The sequence below is a fragment of the Chelonia mydas genome, chromosome 3 (assembly GCF_015237465.2).
Source record: "Chelonia mydas isolate rCheMyd1 chromosome 3, rCheMyd1.pri.v2, whole genome shotgun sequence".
Classification (NCBI taxonomy): Eukaryota; Metazoa; Chordata; order Testudines; family Cheloniidae; genus Chelonia; species Chelonia mydas.
The window spans coordinates 163175840-163199465 of NC_057851.1; the positions used below are offsets into that span (position 1 = coordinate 163175840).

Sequence of the window (23626 nt, forward strand, 5' to 3'; positions counted from 1 at the left end):
ATCCCAGTTCAGGGCTCCTCCTCACAGGCTTGACAAAATCTGAGTGAATCAAAGTGTTTTAAAGGGTTCAGGCTTCAAACGTACAACACTGAGGTAGGCTTGAACCAAAATCCCAAGCTGAAAAGCTCCAAGCTTTGGGAAATTTTGGATCTAAATCTAGCCTCTGTGGTGTGGGACCAATTTCTTCACTTTACTCTGGCACTTTGGATGAAAATGGTAAGTGAGCTTAAGCATGGAATTTAGCAAAACATGTAGTGAGTGGAGCATAAATCAGTCTTGTGAAGCTGTCAATATTAATGAAGTTGTAACACACTAAAAACTAGTTTACCAAATATGAATACAGTGTTTGTCTTTAGAAATGTAGGAAATGTCAGCTTTCTTCTAAAGAACAAGAGGGGCAAAATGTCATCAAAAGGGTCCAACTCATCTGAGTCTTTGCAGTGCTGTGGATTTGGAGGAAAAGGGGTTGGAAGAAGAGGGATACTATGGTCATTTTAGCATTGTGCAGAGATGGTAAATTCCTGACAGCTGTTGTGATGTTTATAAACCAAGTTTTGTCAATGTCTGTGCTTCTTAGTGGACATAGTGAATAATACTGGTGGAAAATTTAGCCTCTTCTCCAGCTCAAACTGTTGGCAAGCTAATCACAATTACCACCAGTATGTTCACTTTTCTTAAGTATTCACCTGCTACATGGTTTGTGCTGAACAGTTCAGTCAATGCATTGTATGTGAATTGTTTGCTTTGACTCTTCACCCTGTGTTTGTGATGACTGAGACAGTTGGTACTATCTGAATATAGGTAGGGAACACAGACTGGTAGAGGCACTCTCAGAACACAGCAGTGGGTGATCTTCACATGGAATTAACTCAAAGCAGGGTAGGCAATGTCTACCTCACCTGCCCTAAGGACCTTCACAGCTAGGTGTTGGGTTTACCAGCAGGCTTTCACTTTTGGTATGTCTACACAGCAGTTAGGGGCTGCAGTGTAGATATACCCTTGGAGTAGCATACAGGTTTGTTCTAACTTTCAGTTTTAACAGTATATTGCCACTGTAATTTGCTCAATTAGTAGTGTAAAAAACAAGTGGTGAGCATTACCATTGTTGTACTGTGTGACAAAATCCTGAAAGGTGTTGAATATTTACAAACCCCCATATCAATCAATGAGAGTTGCAAGTCCTCAGCACTTCTCACGATTTGGACAGTAGTGTTTAGTTTTTTGCCAGGAATACATAGGATTTGTAATGTTGTATTACTCTGAAGCCACTGCCTTACTACTCCTCTAAAAGTTTTCAAAGGAAAGTACCCTTGTATAAAAGAGCATAGGGTATTAAAATCTCTATGATGCTATAGTGTCACCACTGAATAAGGTTTGATATGAGTTGACTCCACAGTCGGTCTTCACTGAATTTACCCAAGAACAATTTACAGTAGCACATTTCTCTAGTGTTGTATTTGAGAGGCTCACAATTGTAACAAGCTGTATAAAGTTGTATGAATTTTGTGATACTTGCAGATAGCTACACTAGATAACAAAAGACCCTATTCCAACTTCAGGGAATTACATGAGTCCACAAAGATTCTCAGGATGCAAAAACTGAGTGTACAGATACTAATATAATTTGCTGATGAGAAACTGTACCATAAGTAAACAGGCTAACTTAATTTTGAACAGTCATGGGATCAACATAATGGTTTAGGTCGTGTAGTTGAAATCCAGAATGTACCTAAATGTGTTTACAATGCAAGACACTGAGAAAAAGATGAATATCAGCTGATGAAGACAGATGCTAGACAGTCTAAAGTTGGCAATTATATTTTTGCCTGGGATACTGAAGCGTGATTATAGAGAAAAAAAGTGACACTGTAATAATGGCACCTACTTACTCAGCAGAGCTGTTGGCTGTGTGCCTCTTATCTGGTTACACTACTTTAGTAGCAAAAATAAGTTATTAGTGCTATTTATTCCTGATGGCACTGCAGAACCAACATAGCTATGGGAGAATTAGCAAAATTTTTTGCATGGTTCATGCATCTACACAGCAGAATTGTTAAGTGCATTTGAGAAACTCTCTGTGACTGATGAGGCATGAGTCAGAAAGAACCCAGCTTGATTTGCAGACCCCAGGCAGGTTTGCAGGGCTGGGGCTTGGAAAAAAATCTCTCTAGCTATATAAATGGAGGGAATTTGATCTGAAAGTCACTGACAGGCAATAATTATGGAGCCCCAGCATGCCATTTTTAGAGTCACTTTTCAGAGAATAAATACGGTCTGGGAAAAAAAAGGAATCATGGAAGTATACAAAAGCCCAAAATTAAATACATCCAGTGTTCAACTTCTCACTTTTAGAGGGTTACTTCCTGTGTTTGTGAATTATTCACTAAATAAGCATTTAAAAAAAAAGGCAAAAAGAAACAATTACTAGTTTAAAAGATTTGAAAAAGATGAAAGGGGCTGAGACTAAGAGGAGGAAATCAGTATTCCCCTATAAAAAAAAGGATGGCAACATAAGGAGCCTGCTGAAATTTCATAATAGAATGAACAAATGATGGCTTTGTACTTGGGAAAATGCTAACTCCTCTCTAAGGGCTGGAAGTTCTTAGAGTAGATGAATACTATTAAGAATGCGTTAGCTATGTTTTGGCATATCCATGCATGTGTCGGTATACCAACAGACACTGTGCCCCAAATAAACATAAAATAGCAGTTCAAATACTATATAAAGAAATCTGATACTGATGATCACTGCCATGAGCTTTGCAGAGTGCCCATGCAGGGGAGTGAAAAGGCAAAAGCAGTGCCCAAAAGCCCCTGTGTGGGTCACTTGCATCACCAGAGGCAGCAGGTAGGGAGAGCTAGTTCTCCCTCTCAGCTTGCCAGCCAGCACACTGGAGCAGAGAGGGAAGAAAAAGTGTTGCCACAGACTTCTCCCCTGCAGCAAACAGGGATTAGATTGTGACTCTCAACATCACAACCTGGTTCCTGCCCTGCACCTGGAGAAAGTCAGTGGAACAGTGCCCCTTACTTCAACTGGATTTTAGGATTACAAAACATGGTTGACTTGCCTACAGACTGCAGAGGGAGTGAATGGGGCTGCTTTTTGGTTGCTCTGTTCCCTGGTGGCTGAGTAATCTCAGTGGGTAATTTTAAGCCGGGGTGGCCAACCTGAGCCTGAGAAGGAGCCAGAATTTACCAGTGTACATTGCCAAAGAGCCACAGTAATACGTCAGCAGCCCCCCCTCAACTCCACCCACCCCAGCCTCCAGCGCCTCCTGATCAGCTGTTTTGTGGCGTGCAGGAGGCTCTGGGGAGGAGGGGAGGAGCGAGGGCATGGCAGGCTCAGGGGAGGAGGTGGGAAGGGGTGGAATGGGGGCAGGGCCTGTGGCAGAGCCAGGGGTTGAGCAGTGAGCACCCCTCAACACATTGGAAGTTGGTGCCTGTAGCTCCAGCCCCGGACACGGTGACCATACAAGGAGCCGCATATTAACTTCTGAAGAGCTGCATGTGGCTCCAGAGCCACAGGTTGGCCACCCCTGTTTTAAGCAATTGTTTTTTGTCCCCAAAGGCACTCTCACATGGGTTTCTAACTTTTCTTTGCTCTCATTCAATGTGTAAATGGGGCTTTTGGAGGAATTGGTGCAGAGCAGGGGTGCTGGAACAAATTTTATAGTAGGGTTGCTGAGAGCCATTAAACCAAACTGTAAACTCTGTATATGATGGAAACCACCTCAAGCCAGGGGGTGCGGCAGCAGTCTTTGTTCCAGCACCTATGGTGCAGAGGCATGGATTATGGTGCCTTCAGCCTCCTAGTGCAACAAGGCACTTCAGATGTGTTGACAGATCAAAAAACAAAAGTTTTTCCAGAAAATGTGTATAAAAAGTGATTGTGTTTCTACTTATATGCTCTCTATCGTGTTCTGCCATAGGTGGTTGTGAGGCAGTCTGTAGTACCAATCAACAAATAATGGCAATTTAGAATGTTCTAGGCTCTCAGATTTCCCCCAAGGAAAGGCCTAGTGCAATTGGTCTTCACAGCTAGATCTTACGACAACCTAGGTAGAAGTTACTATTGTAGTTTCTTTTGCAGAAAGGTTTTAGAGAAGAAGAATACAGTCCAAGGTACATGTCTTTGTCCATTTGTATGCATAGGGTGGGATTTTCCAAAGCATCTAAGTGACTTTGAAGCACAAGACTCATTGAAAGTCAGTGGGACTTTTGCTCCAAAATCATGTAGGCACTTTTGAAAATCTCACCCAAAGTTTTTAATAAAATTGGCTGCAGTCTGTAAAGTTTTCTTGGATCTTCGCCAGCTCACATACCATGAAATGTGCCCACCAAATAAGATGGTAAAATAAGCAGTTGTAAGAACAAATATCTTTTGTATGTGAAGAGGTATAAATCATTTGAAAAAATGTGACATCTGCCTGTGATGACACATGCAGCTATGCAATATTTTTTTAATTTATGTAATCCATCAATATAGCATTCATAGCAGTAGTTTGAAAAAGCTGGCTTTAAGTTTCTGAGTAACACAGTAACAAGTGTAAATTCTCATCCTATAATACTGAACAGAATGGTCTGGAGAAGAACCAGAATTTCGGAGGACAAACCATGGAGTGGAATGTAAAACAAAGTGAGACTTGATCAGGAAAGATTAGTTTAAAGAGGAAGAATACAAAACTGCAGCATAAGCCACTGAGCAAGGGCTAATGATATGAAACTAAATGACATTCAGCTGTTTTGACTGAGTTCTCTCTGAGTTTTTGGTGTTTATTTCAATCCCAAATCAAAGCAAGCATGAAGGTGGTAACCCATCCAAATCAATCCTGAAGAAATGGTTTGCACAACTCCCTACAAATAAAAGCCACTACATTTCATACAGCTCTACTTTGACTATGTACTGTGAATCACTGTCCCACAGGAGTTAACTAAAAAACTGAGCCCCTTGGGTAAACCATGCATGAACTCTATGAATGATCAGTCATGGAACTAGTCCCCTCTTCCCCTCAACAGGAAGGAATATGACCAGTGCATACCGGTATGGGGCATGGTAGGAAAATTCAGGGGATCCTCTTTATTCACTGGGTAAACTGCAAAGGACCATGCAGACACTGGGACATCCCATCTGCTAGGCTCTCTGGTCTCTCTCTTCGGGGACTATACACACCCATTTGCTCCCCCCCGTATTGGGTGGCTCATTACAGAACACTCCTGTACATCCAAACTCCCTTTACTCAAAATGCTAGTTATCCAAATCCATGGTGTGTCCTCCATGTAGCCCTGTTAATCACTTGCTAATAACTCCTCAATGAGCTTCTTAGTGCCTATTAGCACTAATCAACTGCTTTGTACTTTTAATGCTTAATGCTCTGTACTTTATTAAAGAGTAAAAAACAACTCTGAATTTATTAGAAATACCAAAATTGTATTTAAACACATCCTTTTAATACAATTTTGGTGTTTTAAGAAACTCAATATAGAAATTTTTTTTACTCTTTAATAAAGTACAACACATTAAGCATTAAAAGTACAAAGACGTTGATTTGCACTAACAGGTACTAAGAGGTTAATTGAGAAATTATTAGCTGGAGATTAACTAACAGAGCTACATGCAGTGAAGCGGCAGCTCAAAATAGGACTTATATTTATCTGAATGCTTAGTTACTGGAAAGTTTTGGATGTCCCCCAGCCATTTGGATAAACGGGACTGTACAGTACTTCCAAAGATTTACACATTCATGCCTTCCCTACCACCTAACCCTATCCACATGTTGATAAAGGTGTTTATATAGGGCCTGACCCTAGAAAGTACTGAGCATCCTCAAGCCTTACTGAAGTGAATGAGAGTTTATGATCCTCAACACATCTCAGTGGATACTGAGCACCTTACGGGATTCAGCCCATAGTTTGTAATCTTCTTGTGGCAGGGAGTTGTCCTCTGTATTTGCCTCTAAAGTCCCATGCAGATCAGCGACGCTATATGAAGAATAAATAGTAATTCATGCTATGTAAATGATTATTTTTGATGCACAAAGAAGGGAGGATCAACCACTAACAATCAAGCGATTTTTTGTAGAAGGAAAGACCATATTGTGCTGCCACTGAAGCAAATGGCAAAACTCCCACAGGGAGGATCGAGCCCTGAACGATCATGGTATTCAGCGAGTCCCCTCAAAATGAGATTAATTCATCATACAATTTCCATAAAATGAAATAAATATAGGCTGTGAGGATAATTTTCAGTGCTATGATTTAATGTAATTAAGAAATAATGTCGTTTGAATTTCATGTTGTCACAGGATGATGGTCTCCTGCTGCTAGACAAATATCAAGTCAGCCAGCATTTACTGAAAATAAACATTGAGGCAGAGACTCAAAAGTTTTTCAAAGCAAGAAGTATCTGTCCTGTGACAACCTTCCATACTAATGTGTGCTTTTATTGCATCAAATGTTGTAGCAGCTGTCATTTTGTCTAACGAATGCTTGCATGGCTGTAGACTAGAAACTACTCGCTCCCACCAGCTTGGAACCTTGCTGCTGTGAGAAACACTATGGGATGAGGGTGGTGCAAAAGTGTGGAGGAGCTTGAAGGCATTCCATCTGCACAAGCCAGACAATGGCAAAATGAATTAGGCTGCACTGGGAGGGCATGTAGCACACTTGGTGCAGAAAGATGCAGTGTGCACTGCCCATGGTGCAAGCTGCCAGATCACCAGCAGGCACAGAAGTTGTGGTGAGGACTTAGACTCATTTGTAACCTGACTGGGCATATCCAGTCTATATTTTGCCTGACTCCTGCACTGGTAAGAGGCTCTGGAAGAATCTCCCTATGCCCTGTTTCCCAGTGCACCCATGCAGGGGCAGCAAGATTTTTGCCCTGTAACTTCAGTGAACAGCGGAATTCTGAAAGGGTTTATACATGGTCTTGTTTAAAAACTAGCAAAAAGAGGAATTGTTTAGTCTGTTTCTCTTTAAATGAAGGCATCTCCATTCCCAACCAACAAACATGCCATTGAGAAATCAGGTTTGGTTTTGTACAGTACAACAGCTTTAACTTGCATCAGAAATGTGACTAATTAAATATTCTTATATGTCACCACATGTTCTATCCTACTTAATGCTAAAGAAAACTAGCAAATGTGAAACCGAGCAAATATTTCAGGATCCCAGCAAACACTGGCTCATGAAACATTTAAAATTATTGTACCGCCATCCCAGTTAAGCTATGTCTTCTTTTTAGTGTTTCTCGGGTATTTTTCATAACAGATTGTTATTTACAACTGCAAAAAAAAAATTATAAAATGCTAACGAAACCTGTTGATTAACATGCAATAATGTATCCCCTAATTCATTTGAAGTAAAATGCAAAATGGGAAAATAAGCTGTGCTGAAAATTCCTTGTCTAATGCCTAAGAATCCCAGGAAACAGTACTATGGTTATATGACAACAGGAAAATTCACAACTGTACCAGTTAGTAAAACAGGCTTCTGTACCTAGTGCCCGTATTTCTTGCAAAAAAACCCAAACCCTTTACTTTCCTCATAATTTATTTATAATAACTGCTATTGTATAGTTGTTCACTTCTAAAGCTGATTACTGCCATTCAAAAGACTAGTCAAAAGACTGGTTTTGTATTTGACTTAAGACCAGGTACATATGGACATATGCTTTACTGATTTTGCTGTAAAAGAAGGAATTGATGATTAAGGCTGCGAGTCTGTCATGGAGGTCACAAAAGTCATGGATTCCATGACTTTCCGGGACCGCTGTGACTTCTGCAGCAGCTGGTGCAGCTGACCCAGGCAGGGCTGGCCTTACTATGAGGCGAACTGAGGCACCGCCTCAGGTGCTAGACTGGAGGGGGGGCGGGGGGGTGTTAAGGACCCAGAATGTAGAAAATTGTGTCTGCTGCTGGTGCATATGTATCCTCTCTGCTCTAGATGCACAGAGATGGTGGAGTGCTGTGCTGGAGGAAGGAGGGCACAAGAGACATTACAGGCAGGCAAGAGAAAAAGTGAGAGGGAATAACAGAAAGCAGCAGGAGCTGCAGGGAGAGAGAGGAGGAGGAGCCTCTTATGTACCGCTCTAGCACCCTCAGGAGCCTGGACTGACTAACACCAGCTTCTCAGGGAGCTTCCTGTTTCCTGCTGCTTCCCTGAACCCACTTGAGGAGAACAGGCAGTCAACTGAAGTAGTAGGAGCCAGTTAGGCCCCTAGGACGCTGATCTCTTCCCTCACTCAGGCCCTGCTACCAGCCTGCGTATTTGTCCCCTTCAATTGAGTGTTGAGAGCCACTATAGCTGGCACAGAACAGCAGTCTTGAGTGAAAGAAGAAAACGCCCCTCTGGGGCAGCATTCAGAAAGAAAGCAAAGGAAGCTTTTCTATCTAGGCAGGAAGGAGCTATCCTGAGATACATAGACATACATGTTCACGGTGAGTCTTCTGGCCCCAGTGAGGATGTGAGTGGTGAGGAGATGCCTGATCTTCCAGTTAGTCAGAGTGCAGGTGACCTGGCAGCTACTGCAGCATCCATATCTCCATCTCAAATGGATGTAACCATGCACATTCCTGAAGAAAAGTGTAGATCAGAGAAGAGTGTGGTGGAGGCACAAGAAACAGCTGCTGCTAAGTTTAGTTCCTTAAGTCTAGATGATTCAGGACTGTGGACCCACTTCAGCAGTAGCCTGGGGGACTTCCTTGTACTGAATGGGCCACAGCAAGTGAAAAACTTCATGTTCCCCAAAGACAATGAAAATAGAAGTTTCCATCTGACACATTACTCGCGTGAAATCCCCAATGGTGACAAAGTGGAGAAGCCATAGCTTATGTACTCAAAAAACCCAGAATGCTGCATACTGTTTTTGTTGCAAACTCTTCCAGTCTAATGTTCCAGCCACACTGGGTTCTACCGGAACAAAGGACTGGAAAAATCTGGCTAGAAATCTGGCATGCCATGAGAAGGCAGGAAGTCACCAGAGAGCATTCCATAGGTGGAAAGAGCTTGAGATGAGACTAAGGTTAAAGGCCGCCATAGATGATCAGCATCAAGAGAAGATTGCATCAGAGTCTCTTTACTGGCAAAATGTTCTGAAAAGGCACATTGCCATTGTGAGAATGCTTGCTACCCAAAACCTAGCACTGCATGGCACCTCAGATCAGCTGTATGTGCCAAACAATGGAAACTTCCTTAAAATTGTGGAGCTGATGGCTGAGTTTGATGCTGTACTCCAGGAGCATCTAAGAAGAGTCACTACCCAAGAAATGTACACACACCTCTACCTTGGAAAACCAATTCAAAATGAGATCAGACAGTTACTGGCAACAAAAGCCAAACAGAAGACTGTGGCAGATCTGAAGTCAGCAAGATACTACTCTGTTATTCTGGACTGCACACCTGACATCAGCCATACGGAACAAATGACTTTAATGGTGCATTTTGTAACAACAACAGAACCTTGTGAAAATGTCCCTGCAATGGTGACTGTCAGAGACCATTTTATAGAATTTATTGACATTGGTGATACTACAGGAGCTGGCATGACAAATGTGCTTCTTAAAAAGCTGGAAGATATGGGAATTGCGATAGCTGACATGAGAGGTCAGGGCTACAATAATGGTGCCAACATAAGAGGAAAGAACAGAGGAGTGCAGACACAGATCCGAGAGTTAAACCCTCGAGCTTTTTTTGTCCCATGCAGTTCTCATTCATTGAACTTGGTGGTCAGTGATGCAGCATCACCTTCTAGTGAGGCTGCTGAATTTTTTAATGTAATTCAAAGCATCTATGTATTTTTCTCTGCACCAACTCATCGACGGCAAATTTTGAAACAACATCTGGGAACATCCTCTCTGACACTGAAACCACTGAGTGCCACATGATGGGAAAGTCGAGTGGAGGCGATAAAGCCTATCAAACACCAAATTGGGAAGATAGATGATGCCATAGTTGCCATTATGGAGGATAATGCTATGACAGGAACTGTTCATGGGAGAACAGTGGCAGAGGGAAATGGAATCACCAGAAACATACATAACTTCAAATTTCTGTGTGGCTTAGGGTTGTGGCATGACATACTGTTTGAAATAAATGTTGTAAGCAAGAGACTCCAAGGTGTTGACCTTGATATATCTGGAGCAATGGAACAACCGGACAAAGCAAAGTCATACCTACAGTCTTACCGGTCAGATGAGGGATTTCAAAACATTCTGAAGAGTGCACAGAAGTTGGCAGAGGAACTTCACACTGAAGCTATTTTCCCACCCATTCAAGAATACAAGAGTCACCGAAGAAGAAGACATTTTGATTACGAGGCACGGGATAATCCCGTAAGAGACCCCAAACAACAATTCAAAGTTGAATTCTTTAACCAGGTGCTAGACTGTGCAATACAGTCAGTTGAAGAACGTTTCATGCAGCTCAAGGAACACAGCAGTACATTTGGGATGTTGTATGATATTCCAAAACTCCTCACTATACCTGAAGAAGACCTACATCAGCAATGCAGGGCACTAGAGACAGTGTTGACACATGATGACATGCACGATATTGATGCGAGTGATTTAGGTGATGAACTGAAAGCCCTCTCAAGATACATTTTAGCAGGATCAACTCCAAAGGCTGTTCTGGAATATATGTGCACAAATAAGATGACCACCCTCTTTCCAAATGCTTTTGTTGCTCTGTGCATACTTCTAACACTTCCTGTGACAGTTGCCAGTGGAGAAAGCAGCTTCTCGAAGCTGAAGTTAATAAAAACACATCTACGCTCCACAATGACACAGAAGAGGCTGGTTGGCCTTGCAACCACCTCAATAGAGCATGAGCTGGCCCAGACTGTGGACCTTCAGCAGGAAGCAGTTCAAATCTTTGCAACCAAGAAGGCACGGAAAACACCACTTTGATTATTCAAACAGATAAAAATGCCAGTGTTTACTATGCAGACTAGAAAAGTTACATTTGCTGTTCAGGCGTTTGAAAGTTAAGTGTTAAAATTTTTGAACAAGGCATTTTAAGTTGTTAGTTCTTCTTTATTGGGGTAGACAGCAGAGCAGTACCATGAGAGGAATAGAACAGGAAGAAGGTAGAATTGAGGCCTTTCAAAGTTTTGTCCCAAGCGAGGGGGCATGGGGGCATCATTTGAGCTCCCCGCCTCAGGTGCCAAAATGTCGTGGGCTGGGCCTGGACCCAGGGGCCGCTTGAACAGCTCAGGCAGCCCCTGGGCCAGCAGCACCAACCGCTGCTGGGGCAGTCTTGAGCCACTGCACCCACCCAACCCAGCAGCAGGAGTCTGGGTGTGGAAGGGGGCTCAGGGCTGCGGCGGGGGGTTGTGGCATGGGAAAGGGTGACGGCTCTGGGTGGTGTTTACCTCAATGGGGGCTCCCCGAAAGCAGTGATATGTCCCTCAGCCTAGGCAGAGGCGTGGCCAGTTCAGCTCTGCGCGCTGCCTCTGCCCACAGGCACCACCCCTGCAGCTCCCATTGGCTGTGGTTCCTGGCCAATGGGAGCTGCGGAGCCGGCGCTTGGGGCCTGGGCAGCACACAGAGCTGCCTGGTTGTGCTCTGTCTAGGAGACGAGGGACATGTCGCCGCTTCTGTGGAGCCATGCAGAGCCAGGTAGGGAGCCTGCCAGCACTACCAACTCCCCCCGCCCCCAGCAGCAGCGAGGGTCTCGGGCCACATGCCACCGCTCACCCACCCTCCCCCAGCAGCAGTCCTCGGCTGCCCCCCAGAGCACCCGTGGCACCCCTGGCCTCAGAGCACACGTGATGCTCCTGGGCCGCCCCTGCCCCACAGTACCCAAGATTGAGTTAGGGGTATACAGTACAAGTCATGGACAGGTCACTGGCCATGAATTGTTGTTTACTGCCCGTGACCTGTCCATGACTTTTACTAAAAACACCCGTGACTAAAACGTAGCCTTATTGATGATCACACAAATTTGGATGAGAACTGAATTTGCCTTCCATGTGCACAGGGCAGAAGGTAGGAGCAGTATTGTTACCTGTGCAATTTTAAAATAAGCTTTGCTATTCACTAATAAGGGCACCTGTCCATACAGGGAGTTGCTGTGAGCACCAATCACTGTGACCTGGGTTCAATCCATTATTAGTGCTTACTTCAGCAAACTCTCATTAGAGACAATGATAATTTGCCCAATGAGGACTTCAGGATTGGGTCCATTAAAAAAGTATTTCTAGTGTACTCTTAATGAAACTGTACTACTTTAGGTCCTGATTCTGGGAAGAAATGTATTGGCAGACCCCTCTGCCCACAGGGAACTGCAGGGACTTCAGTGATCGTCCACATGCATGGTTCTCTTTGCAGGACTGAAGCCTTACTGCCTAGTAGTCCTTAAATCTCAGGGATTCAATTCAAAAATATTTGACTGTACGCGTGTACGTGCACACACACATACACAGTTACTGGTTTCACTGATAAATTGTCACTTTGTAAAAGGATGTTGTAGGTCTTGCTTGGAATGCTTTCCCCACACAAAACAGCTGTAAAAGATGCGTTTATTTTCCATGCAACTTCTATGAAAATCAAAAAATTTAAGGTAGCAGTCTCAATTCAGTGTCTAGAGAACAAGCATCCACAACACATACCCAGGAACACAGTAGACACTAAATCACCCATTTTGGCAGCCTCAGCATGTCAGCACAGAGACCAGCGTTGAATAGGCTCAGCTCGTGATCTGCCTTCACAGATCACTGTTGTTCCATCAAGTTTAAGGTTGAAGTGCCACTGGTTGGGCAGCGCTGAGGAAGCCCGAACTGCAGCTGCTCATGCTGTACCTGTTCTCTGGATAGAATATTTCAGTCCAGCAGCTTTCGTGCAAACTAACTCATCTATTTTAGAAAGTAATTTAAGAACAAAACTCAGATTTTTTTGAAGTAGCATTCTGATCATCATGATTAGATGTTCTGCATAAAACCCACAAGTACAGGTTGTTATCACAGATTGCCACACAGTGGGTGTTTTTTACATCTTGCCATTCCAAGATTTATTTTACCTGTCAGACCTGACAATTCAGTAAAGCCTGTGGTTGTAGCTTTAATGTCTGCATTGAAATATATAGTATTATTAAGTCATTGAGGTTCATCATTTACATTTTGAATAACTTTGCAAACAATCACCTCGTGAAAACAACAGGAGTCAGATTCATGTCTCTGCCTCCTTCTACCTGCTCCCCGCTGCCCATATAGGCACATACACAAAGCCTGACTACTTGGTATTTGGGCAAGGAATTCTGAGGAGGATGTAGGTAATTCACCATTCCTACTGCTGCACAGGTTGAAGGGCTAGAACTAGCCTCTCTACGGCTGCTATTTCAGACCACAGGCCAAAATAGCGTTCTTTACCCGCCCTCCCCCTCACAACCATTATACAGGGGTTGTAACGAACTACAGTCATGGAACCTATGGACTCCCCAGCCCACCCCCAAATCCACACTGGCCTATTATAAAGTCCTGCTCCACAGACTGCATGGAATGTGGCGATGCCCTAGCCTAAGAAGATATTCCATAGCCTCTCCTGTGCAGCCCCTCCTCATGGTATACATGGTGCAAAGACTTGTTTGGGCTTTCCAAACTGGGGTGAATTTCTTGCAGAGGTTAAAGAGTGACCGAGTGTGCAGATGACTTTTGGTGTCATTTTTCATCCCAAATTAATGTAACATTTTTTCTCTTTCCAACCCAAAGCTAATAGTTATTGATTAAAACTGTTTAGAGATTCATCCAGCCTGTCTTAGTAGCACATCAGTGTACACAAGTGTACTCCCTCATCCCCACTTCCTTAGGGCTCTCCTAAATCGGATACTTCCCTGGACACCTGTGCAATATTCATTACTATCTGAAAGGAAAGCCTACCAAACAATTTTGATTTTGAAGTCTAACTCCTTGACTACTGTAAATTTGATGACTTAAGGAACAACAAAACAAAACAATAAGAAAAAAAACCCGCTGAGTTTGTACTGGAACTTGGTGTCCAGACTACTGCTTTGTCTGCTGCATGCAGGGGCACAGCTTTGGAAACAATGGAAGACAGGTGGCTTGAGCCCCTTTGTAAACAGATCCCAAATGAGGTTTGTTTGACCACTGGGACCCCCTCCCATTTTAAACTGGACTCCTCTCAATGTCCTAGCAACAACACATTCCATCCACAGTTCATCAACACCACAAGGCAAAAGAGAAAACCACACAGGTGAACGTCACATTGTTGGTATTGTACAGGACACAAATGTACAAAAAAGGAATTTTCCAAATAAGTCAAAAACATTCAGTGTTTAATCTCTCACTTTACACATTTAATCACAAAAATTAGAGAGTAAAAAGACCCTTCAGGTCACCTAGTCCACCTTTTGGCTGACACAAGAATACCCTGACAGCATATACCACAATGCTCTGTTTAATCTTGATTTAAACGTTTTGAGGGCTGGATTTCATGTGGGATCTAAATTATTTTGCTTCACCCTTAGAGTCTACACCCTAAAAATATTTGTAGATGGTTAGGTCTCCCATAAGTAGAACGATTTAAATTATTTACAATTGAACAATGAGAGTTTGAATAGCTCATCTTGATTTGCAATGGAGAATGCAGGATGCAACACGTGACATTTGTTCAGTAGCAGGAAGATGTGGGAACGGATAAAGAATGCAAGGTCAACAAAATTTAAGACCACTTTCGGGTTTTGGTTTGTTATCCACCTTTGTCAGTTTTTAGACGTGCTCTGTAGTAGCAAATACTTATAGCTATGTGCATGATACCAGAATATGGACATGAAACATGTGACACTGAATTTCCTAACAGAAGCATGTGAGCTCTGCTAAGCAAAGTTTTCAGCTTCTTAAAAATAAAGATAATGTGATTAAATTAACATGGAACAAAGTTTTGAATGATTACACTAATTTGTTATTCCAAACCTAGACCCTCTGTAATATCTCGTTCTGTACTGATGAACCCCGCCCCTGAGCTAATGGCACAATAATTAACCACAGGACTAGAAGATAAAATCTATACTAATAATAAACAAACAAAAAACAACCTACAATCAATTATATGTTATGATGTTTGCCTTCAGAAGATGAAAATACAACTTTGTGTAAACTGCTAAACCTTCTCATGAATAAGGGCAGATTTTAGTTCCAAAGGATCTTTTATAAAGCCTCTACAGCAAACAATAGACATGGATGAGCTTTCAGTAAGTATTACGTGTAGGAACAGAAACCATAGTGTATATTAATATTCATATACCAATAAGTAATACTTCTAGAAACTCTCCCTTTTTCAAAGTTCTTGTCGTATTTCCTTAGCTGTGCTTACATTGTTGTTTGCATTGTTGTAGCTGTGTAGGTCCCAGGATATTAAAGACACAAAGTGGGTGAGGTAATAAACTTTTGAGCTACACAGAACTCTTCTTCCGAGCTGAAGAAGAGCTCTGTGTAGCTCGAAAGCTTGACTTTCACCAACAGAAGGTGATCCGACAAAATACATTACCTCACCCGCCTTGCCTCTGTAGTTGTATTTACATTAACCAAGAAAATAAACAAACCAAGTTTATCAGATAGTAAATGAACACTTTCAGCTTTTCCCTTGAAAATACTAAACAGCAAGGATGCAATGCATTGTTGGCTTTGTGAGTGCAGACAAAATAATAAAAACCAAACAATGTTTCACTACATTTTAGTCTAAAATGAGCAGGTTACTCACCATGTGCAGTAACTGATGTTCTTCGAGATGAGTGTCCCTGTGGGTGCTCCACTCCAGGTGTTGGTGCGTCCCTGCACCTTCGCTCAGAGATTTTTACAGCAGTACTTGTACTGGGCACACACGTGCAGAGCCTGCCCCTGACTCTGAGTGTACCTTAATAGTACACTTGTGCGACGGGTCTCCTCAGTTCCTTCTCTACAACGGAGGCTACCCCAACTCCGAAGTAGAGGGGAGGAGAGGTGTAAGAGGGAGCAAGTGGCTAGGGCTCGAATGGTTGTTGAGTTAAGCAGGATAATACTAAATGAAGGTCCCATGGAGGGGTAGGAGGTTTAATGTCCAGGTATAGGGATTGGAGCCCTTTGAGAAAACACTTGGTGATTGGATGAGCAAAAACAGAGGTATGGTCGATCTTGTCATGAAAAGTTGTAATAGCAGCTAAGTGGACCTTGATGGCGGTGAAAGAAAGGCCAGATTGCTTAAGGTCTAATAGGTAGTCAAGTATGGGCGGAAGAGGTGCAGAAGTAGGAGGAAGTTGTTTAGTTGAACACCATTGTGTGACTCACTTCCACTTTCTGAGATAGGTGATGCGAGTAGATTGTGTTCTGCTATGTAGCAGCACTCTTTGAACCTGCTCAGAGCACGCTAGTTCATTTTGGGAGAACTATGTAGGAACCAAGCTTTGAGGTGAAGCATGGACAGGCTGGGGTGAAGAAATCGGCCGTGTTGCTGCAATAGGAGTTTCGGAGTGAGGGGCAATGAAATCGGTGAGTGAATTGACATTCTGGTGAGGAATGGAACCCACAGTTGTCTGGGCCACGATGGGGCAATCAGAATTACAGTGGCACAATCTGTTCATATCTTTGTCAGAACTCTGTGGAGAACTGGTATTGAGGGAAAAGCATACATTAAGTGTTGAGCCCATGAGATCAGGAATGCATCTCCTAGGGAATGTTTGCCCAATCCCACTCTGGAGCAAAATTTGGGACATTTCTTGTTCTTCACAGTCACAAAGAGGTCCAGGGTTGGATAGCCCCAAACATGGAATATATTGCGTATGATTGTGTCATTTATCTCCCATTCGTGATCCCAGGAAAACCAACTGCTTAGTTTGTCCGCAGTGGTATTCAGGGCCCTGGGAAGATAGGCGGCTGATATCCGGATGTTGTTTGTGAGGCACCAATTCCAGAGCTTCATAGCTTCTGTGCAAAGCGAGTGAGATCAAGACCCTCCCTGCCTGTTGACATAGAACATGCATGCGATGTTGTCTGTCATTATCCGAACATGTTGGTTCTGAATAAATGGGAGGAAGTGACGGCTGGCATTGTGTATGGCTCCCAGTTCTAGGACATTTATGTGTAGGGAGGCTTCGGTGGAAGACCATAGCTCCTGGGCTTTGTGGTGAGACATGTGCTCTCCCCATCCCATGAGGGATGCATCGGTAGTCATTGTGATTGTCATTGTCCTGGAGAAAAGGGACTCCTGAGCAGAGGTTGGAGGGAACTGTCCACCATCGGAGGGAGTCTTTGACTCTGAAGGGTATGGATAGAGGCTTGTTTAGAGCATGTACGTTTGGTTTGTAAACTGTGGCCAACCAAGCTTGGAAGCACCTCATGTATAGGCGTGCATTTTTGACCACAAAAGTACACGAGGCCATGTGGCCTAATTCTTGCAGGCAGTCTCGTGCAGTGACCTGGGGACTGTTGCGAAGTTTTGTAACCAGGAGTTTTATGGTGTTGAAACAATCGAGCGGGAGAGATGTTATTCCCGTTCGGGAATCAAGGTGCACTCCTATGAACTCTAGTTTTTGGGTAGGAGATAAGGTGGATTTGTTTTTGTTAATTTGCAGGCCAAGGGAAAGGAAGCAAGCGACAGTAGCTGCATGGATCGAAGAGCTTCGTCGAGCGTTGAGGCTTTGAGGAGACAATCGTCGAGGTAAGGAAATATTACAACCCCCTGTTTCCTGAGGTGGGCAGTAACCACAGCTAGGAATTGGGAAAAAACTCAGGGGGGTTCGATAGGCCAAAGGGCAACACTCTGTATTGAAAATGTGTCGAACCAATGGTAAAACGAAGAAAATGTCTATGGGCTGGGTGAATAGTCACATGAAAATAGGCGTCCTGTAGGTCGAGGGCTGAAAACCAATTGCTCTGCTCCAGCGCTGGGATTATGGTGGTGAGGGTAACCATTTTGAACTTTTGCTTTTTGATACGTTTGTTTAGCTGCTTGAGGTCGAGGATCGGTCACCATCCCCCGGTTTTCTTTTCCGTTAAAAAGTAATGGGAGTAGAAACCTTTCCCTCTGTGTTGTTCGGGTACGATTTCCACTGCCCTCAACTGAAGGAGATGTTGAACTTCTTGGAGGAGCAGTTGCTCGTGAGAGGGGTCCCTGAAGAGGGACGAGGAGGGTGGGTGGGAGGGAGGCAGGGAGACGAAAGGGATAGAATCGCCAACTGTGACAACCTTTAAAGCCCACTTTTCGGTGGTAATATCATGCCATTGATGGGAGAATGGGCGTAGGTGGTGACCAAAAAATAGGGCAGCCGGTGTAAGCGCTGAAGTGGGAATATTGTTTTCTATACCCTCGACCAAGGCCTCAGATTTGCTTATTGGTTGGAGGGGGTTGAGATACTGCCGAGGAGTTGGGGCGGCAGCGTTGGTACCTGGATCTCTGGCGTTGCTGTTGTTGCTGTTGTTCGTGAGGTCTATGGAATTGCTGGGTGTATGTGGGGTAGCGTGGTCACTGGTAAGGCTGATATCTATATTGTTGTCTTCTGGTCATAGGGGTTTGAATTCCTAGAGACCGCAGAGGTGCCCTGGAGTCCTTCATGCAATTCTAGAAGAAGAAGAGGGCTGCAGGATGTCAGTTAGCTCATGCTGCTGTTCAGGAATTTCCTCCAGATTAATTCGTAGGTCATTGGCAGCTCTTTTAAACAGGTCTTGAAATTTTGAGAAGTCGTCTGAAGATGTCGGGGGAGGAGGAAGAAATGCTTCATCAGGCAGAACTGGTTCAACCGGATTAGAGGCAGGCCGTGCTTGCTCTTGTGGTTGTGACAGGACTTCCTGGTGTCTGGAGTCAATGGCAGGGTCATCAGCTGGTGGTACCGAGCAGGTTTCACGCCTGGCTGCATTGGTATAACGAGTGTGCTCCTGAGTTTTAGGAGCCCATGGAGCCCAATATTGCCACCATGGTGGTAAGGGCATGGGTGGTGCCATCCAGGGGTTCACGCACCATGGGGCAGGACCCTCGGAGTAGGACGAGGCAGCTTTTTTATGACCTCTCTTGACTGGGGTCTGTGGACGGGAGATCTGATAAGGTGAAAATTCTCCCTGCCGCCCAGATTCCTCATCACTGGAGGAAAGCTGTGTGGACCTTGCCTGAGGGTCCGGAGAGAAGCAGGTGTTAAGTAGGGGTGACTGCAAGATAGGGGACACCAGAAGGTCCCTTGAGTGTGTGAAAGGCGGTGCCGCAGTGCCTCTGTGAGGGGAGGGCTGAGCGAGAGGAATTGGTTGCGAGGAGGGATTCCTCTGCACCGGTGTCCCAAGCGTTCTATCACTGCCGGCTAGTTCAAAAGCTGATGGTGCCAGAAGAGTGAGAGGAGCCTGCGGGGGGGGGGGGGGGGGGGGGGGGGGGGGGGGGTCAGGCAGGCTAGTATGCGTCGGCACCGCTTCCATGGCGGCGCTGAACAGTGCCATGTGAGAGGTAGGCAACTGAAAGCCTGAAGCCTCGGCACCAGAGGTTAGTGTGACCGCCGCAGCCGCAGGTGACTTCCACACGGCACCGGAGGAATCCAGCGCATCAAAGGAACTCATCCGGGGGAGCACAGGGAGGGAAGCAGTCCTCGGAGAAGGCTTGTCCCTGCGAATACCTTTTGCGGGTGAGAGAGACTGATGGTTTTTTGAAGTTTTCTTCAGTCTCTTTGAAGCCGGGGGGCTGCAGTGTACAGCAGAGTCAGAGCCCGGGTCTGAGGCTGGTCCAAGAGATTTTTGCAGCAGCAGCCATTTTAGCCGCAGCTCCCTGTCTTTGCGTGCCCTGGATTTCAACATGCTGCAGTGGGCACATTTTTGGGGAAGATGGGACTCCCCCAAACATTTAATACATTTAGAATGGCCAACTGAAAGAGGGATGGCATCATTACAGTTAGAGCAGCGCTTAAAACCTGGAGAGCCAGGCATGGCAGAAGTGGCTGCGCTGACAGGAACAAAGAAGTTTTGTATTTTTTTAAAAAGAGAAGAGAAAGGAAAAAGGGAACCTAACTATTACTGGTAAGCTAAACGAAGTGGGGAAAAAAGTTGAACAAGGAAGAGAAGAAATTCTCTAATGAGTCTGCTGAGCTCAGTCTCAGGCTGGGGACGGTAGAGAAGGAACTGAGGAGACCGGTCATGCACGCGTACTATTAAAGTACACTCAGAGCCGGGGGGCAGGCTCTGCGTGTGCGTGCCCGGTACGAGTATCGCTGTAAAAATCTCTGAGCGAAGGCACAGGGACGCACCAACACCTGGAGTGGAGCACCCACAGGGACACTCATCTCAAAGAAGAAATTTACCTGTCTTCATGCAATTTGATTGAGTTTAAGCTTTGTGGATTAATTTCTTTTTTGGTTGCCTTTATAGAGAGACATTCACTGAACATCATACAACCCCTGAAAACGTTCATTCTGTTAAGATGATTCCTAAGTGGGCTCTTTGAACTAAGCTGGGCCCTAAGCTAAGGTAAAAGAAGGGCAGGAGAAAACAGCACAGGGAGAAGCCATTTTGTACAAGTTCCAGAGAAGCAGGAGACATCAATGGTCTCACTGAGGAGCTTATGAGTGTAGGAACCTGTGGATACTTCCCTCACAAGAAGAATTATCCCTTTATAAATATCAGCAGGACACCCACCCAGGCAGATCTACCACAGAGGCATCTGATTATCACTGCTCAGCTCTGACTGTCTGGTAGCACTAGCTGGCCACAGAGCCTTGATCTCACTTTGTTCATGGGGTTCCTTTCATAGAGAGCATGCACTGTACTGGATTTGGTTGGATAGTGTTTGTACTGATGTATGTGATGTGTTAATGTTAAAGTTGGGGAAAAAAACTTCCAGCCTGGCCAAATGATCATGCCCTGCCTATTTGTTCATTAGTGTCAATTCACTTCTAGGCAAGCCTGGCACCCGGATAGGGGAACTATCTCCTTCAACCCCTGATGGTCGAGGAGGACTGATACCCTACGTGAAGGAGAACAACTACCAATCCACTTATGTTATTTAGATTCAGTGGGCCAGATTCTGATCTCTGTTACACTGACAAGAGAATTACTTCAGCTTTTCCCAGGGGAATTGAGATGACAATCTGGCCTCGCAATCCCAAAGAAACATTTGAAAGCCTTATCACCTACAGCATGTCAAAATAACTTGCCTTCCACAAAGATCCTGTTCCAGTAGATTTTCCCAACTTGATTTCCTCCGAGAAACACTAGATTGGATAAAATCAACATTGAAGTGGAAACAGCTGCCAGGGCAGCGTGAAGTCGACGACAAATTCTCGGTGAGAAAAAACGATCCTGACAAAAAACGAAAAGAAAGACAAGGTTAACACAGAGTTAACACTCCAAAAATACAGAGAAGCTGTTGTTGCAGTAACATTTTTACAACTCACACTGGAAAATGCAATGTAATGATGGCAGATAAGCATTCAGACTCGAGGCCTAATCATTATGGGCCAAATCCTGAAGTCCTTATACTCTGGCAAAACTTCCACTGAACTGATTGGTAGTTTTAACTGAGTAACAAATTCAGGATTGGCCCTACAGCTTTAACAATTATTTCAATGTAATAGATCATTTTTAATTTTCACTATCTTCCTTGAGGCATTTTGCTAGTGAGTTGAGCAGCAAACACACCTTCCTATATGGCCAATGGTACCCAACAGGTTCTAATAGCCAATTGATTTCAAAGGACTAAAGTGATTCTGTCCAAATATAAAGGATTTAAAGAGCCACTAACACTTTTGATTAGGTAATAGCAAGTTCACTTTTGATTAGTTAATAAACATTCACTCAAAGATGCCTCAGTTAAACCAGAATTGTTTAGTACAGTAAGTTCCCTTATAAAAATTACAAATAGTTTGATTGGAAAGTGAATTAAACTGTAAGTTGTGACATCACTGTTCATATTCATTTCAGAGGTGAACCTAGGTATTCTATAATTACTTACATTGGCAAGACAACTTTTGCCATTGGTGTTAATGAAGCATATAAGTCAAGTTAACCACCACAATAACTTGGAGCAGACTACCGCACTGTAAATTAATACTGGCTGGACAATTTTAAAAAGTTTTGTCCTCCTTTAGGTTTCAGCTGTTAAAATGAATGACAAAGATCGCATTATGGTAAATCAGATTAAGAAAGCATACCGTATAGTTACAGTGTTGTATAAGGAACAACATATATTGCACACCACATTTTCAGGTTCCAAAAGTGTCTATTTGTTAGTCTCTAAGGTGCCACAAGTAGTGCCTTTTCTTTTTATTTAGGGACTCATCCTCTCAGAATCTGAATGCTTCCTGCAAAGTAGTGAACACTCCGAACTCCCATGGGAATTAAGGAAACTATCCAGGAAGGGTTCAGTCTCTCACAGCTATTCAGATCAGGTCAGGATGTTGTGGCATAGGATGTTGAGTCTTTTATTGCTGTAGCACCAATAAAGAGCATTAATTTATTTATCTGTAATAGCTGTACTGGACCAGAATTAGTGCGCAGACACCAGAAACATGGAACTTGTACAAAATGGTCCTACAAATTTACTAGGGAGGGAAGTAGACTGCTGGCTTTAAAAACATCAGAACAGACATCTACGGATGACTGAAAATGAAGGCCCAGAAATTCAAATAAATGTACAGGCCTAAAAATGTCATTACAATGAATTTCTGAACAGTAACTCTTTTGTAAACGGCATGTTTACCAACCTAACGTATGTCAGCACTATTCAACAAAGAAATGTTGGCATATATTCACCTGAAAAAAAGTGAATCAATACAGCACACACACAACAATGGAACAATGAGATGCAGTGTGAAATGTAAGCGATAATGGTGAATCTCCCACACAACTCCGGGGAAAATATGCACTGAATATATAGGGTGGGATTTTCCTTTGAAAATCTGAGCCCAAAACGAAGTAATCACAGAGGAAAGTGTGTGGACTACAACAATAATCCCACTACTGTGAGTTATTTAATAAAATAATATATTAGGGCTGTTAAACAATAATAGAATATCATTATTTAAATATTTTTGGATGATTTCTACATTTTCAAATATATTGATTTCAATTACAACACAGAATACAAAGTGTACAGTGCTCACTTTATATTATTTTTATTACAAATATTTGCACTTGTAAAAAACAAAGGAAATAGTATTTTTCAATTTACCTAATACAAGTACTGTAGTGCAATCTCTTTGTCGTGAAAGTTGAACTTACAAATGTAGAATTATGTACAAAAAATAACTGCATTCAAAAATAAAACAATGTAAAACTTTAGAGCCTACAAGTCCACTCAGTCCTACTTCTTGTACAGCCAATCACCCAGAAAAACAAGTTTGTTTACATTTGTAGGAGATAATGCAGCCCGCTTCTTGTTTACAATGTCACCTGAAAGTGAGAACAGGCTTTCGCATGACACTTTTGTAGCCAGCATTGCAAGGTATTTACGTGTCAGATATACTAAACATTTGTATGCCCCTTCACGCTTCATCCACCATTCCAGAGGACATGCTTCCATGCTGATGACACTCGTTAAAAAAAACACTGAGTTAATTAAATTTGTGACTAAATGCCTTGGGGGAGAATTGTATGTCTCCTGCTCTGTTTTACCCGCATAGTGCCACAATATTTCATGTTACAGCAGTCTCAGATGATGACCCAGCACATGTT

At 43.5% G+C, this 23626-nt stretch overlaps 1 protein-coding gene across 6 annotated transcripts in view; it reads right to left on the bottom strand.

The window, feature by feature from the left end:
- HHAT (hedgehog acyltransferase) overlaps nucleotides 1-23626 on the bottom strand; it is a 322110-nt gene that overhangs the window by 93240 nt on the left and 205244 nt on the right. For all 6 annotated transcript variants that reach the window (XM_043543703.1, XM_037895771.2, XM_037895773.2 and 3 more), the window contains one exon: nucleotides 21109-21253. In XM_043543703.1, coding sequence (XP_043399638.1) covers nucleotides 21109-21253 — 145 coding nt within the window. The remainder of the gene's footprint in view (nucleotides 1-21108; nucleotides 21254-23626) is intronic.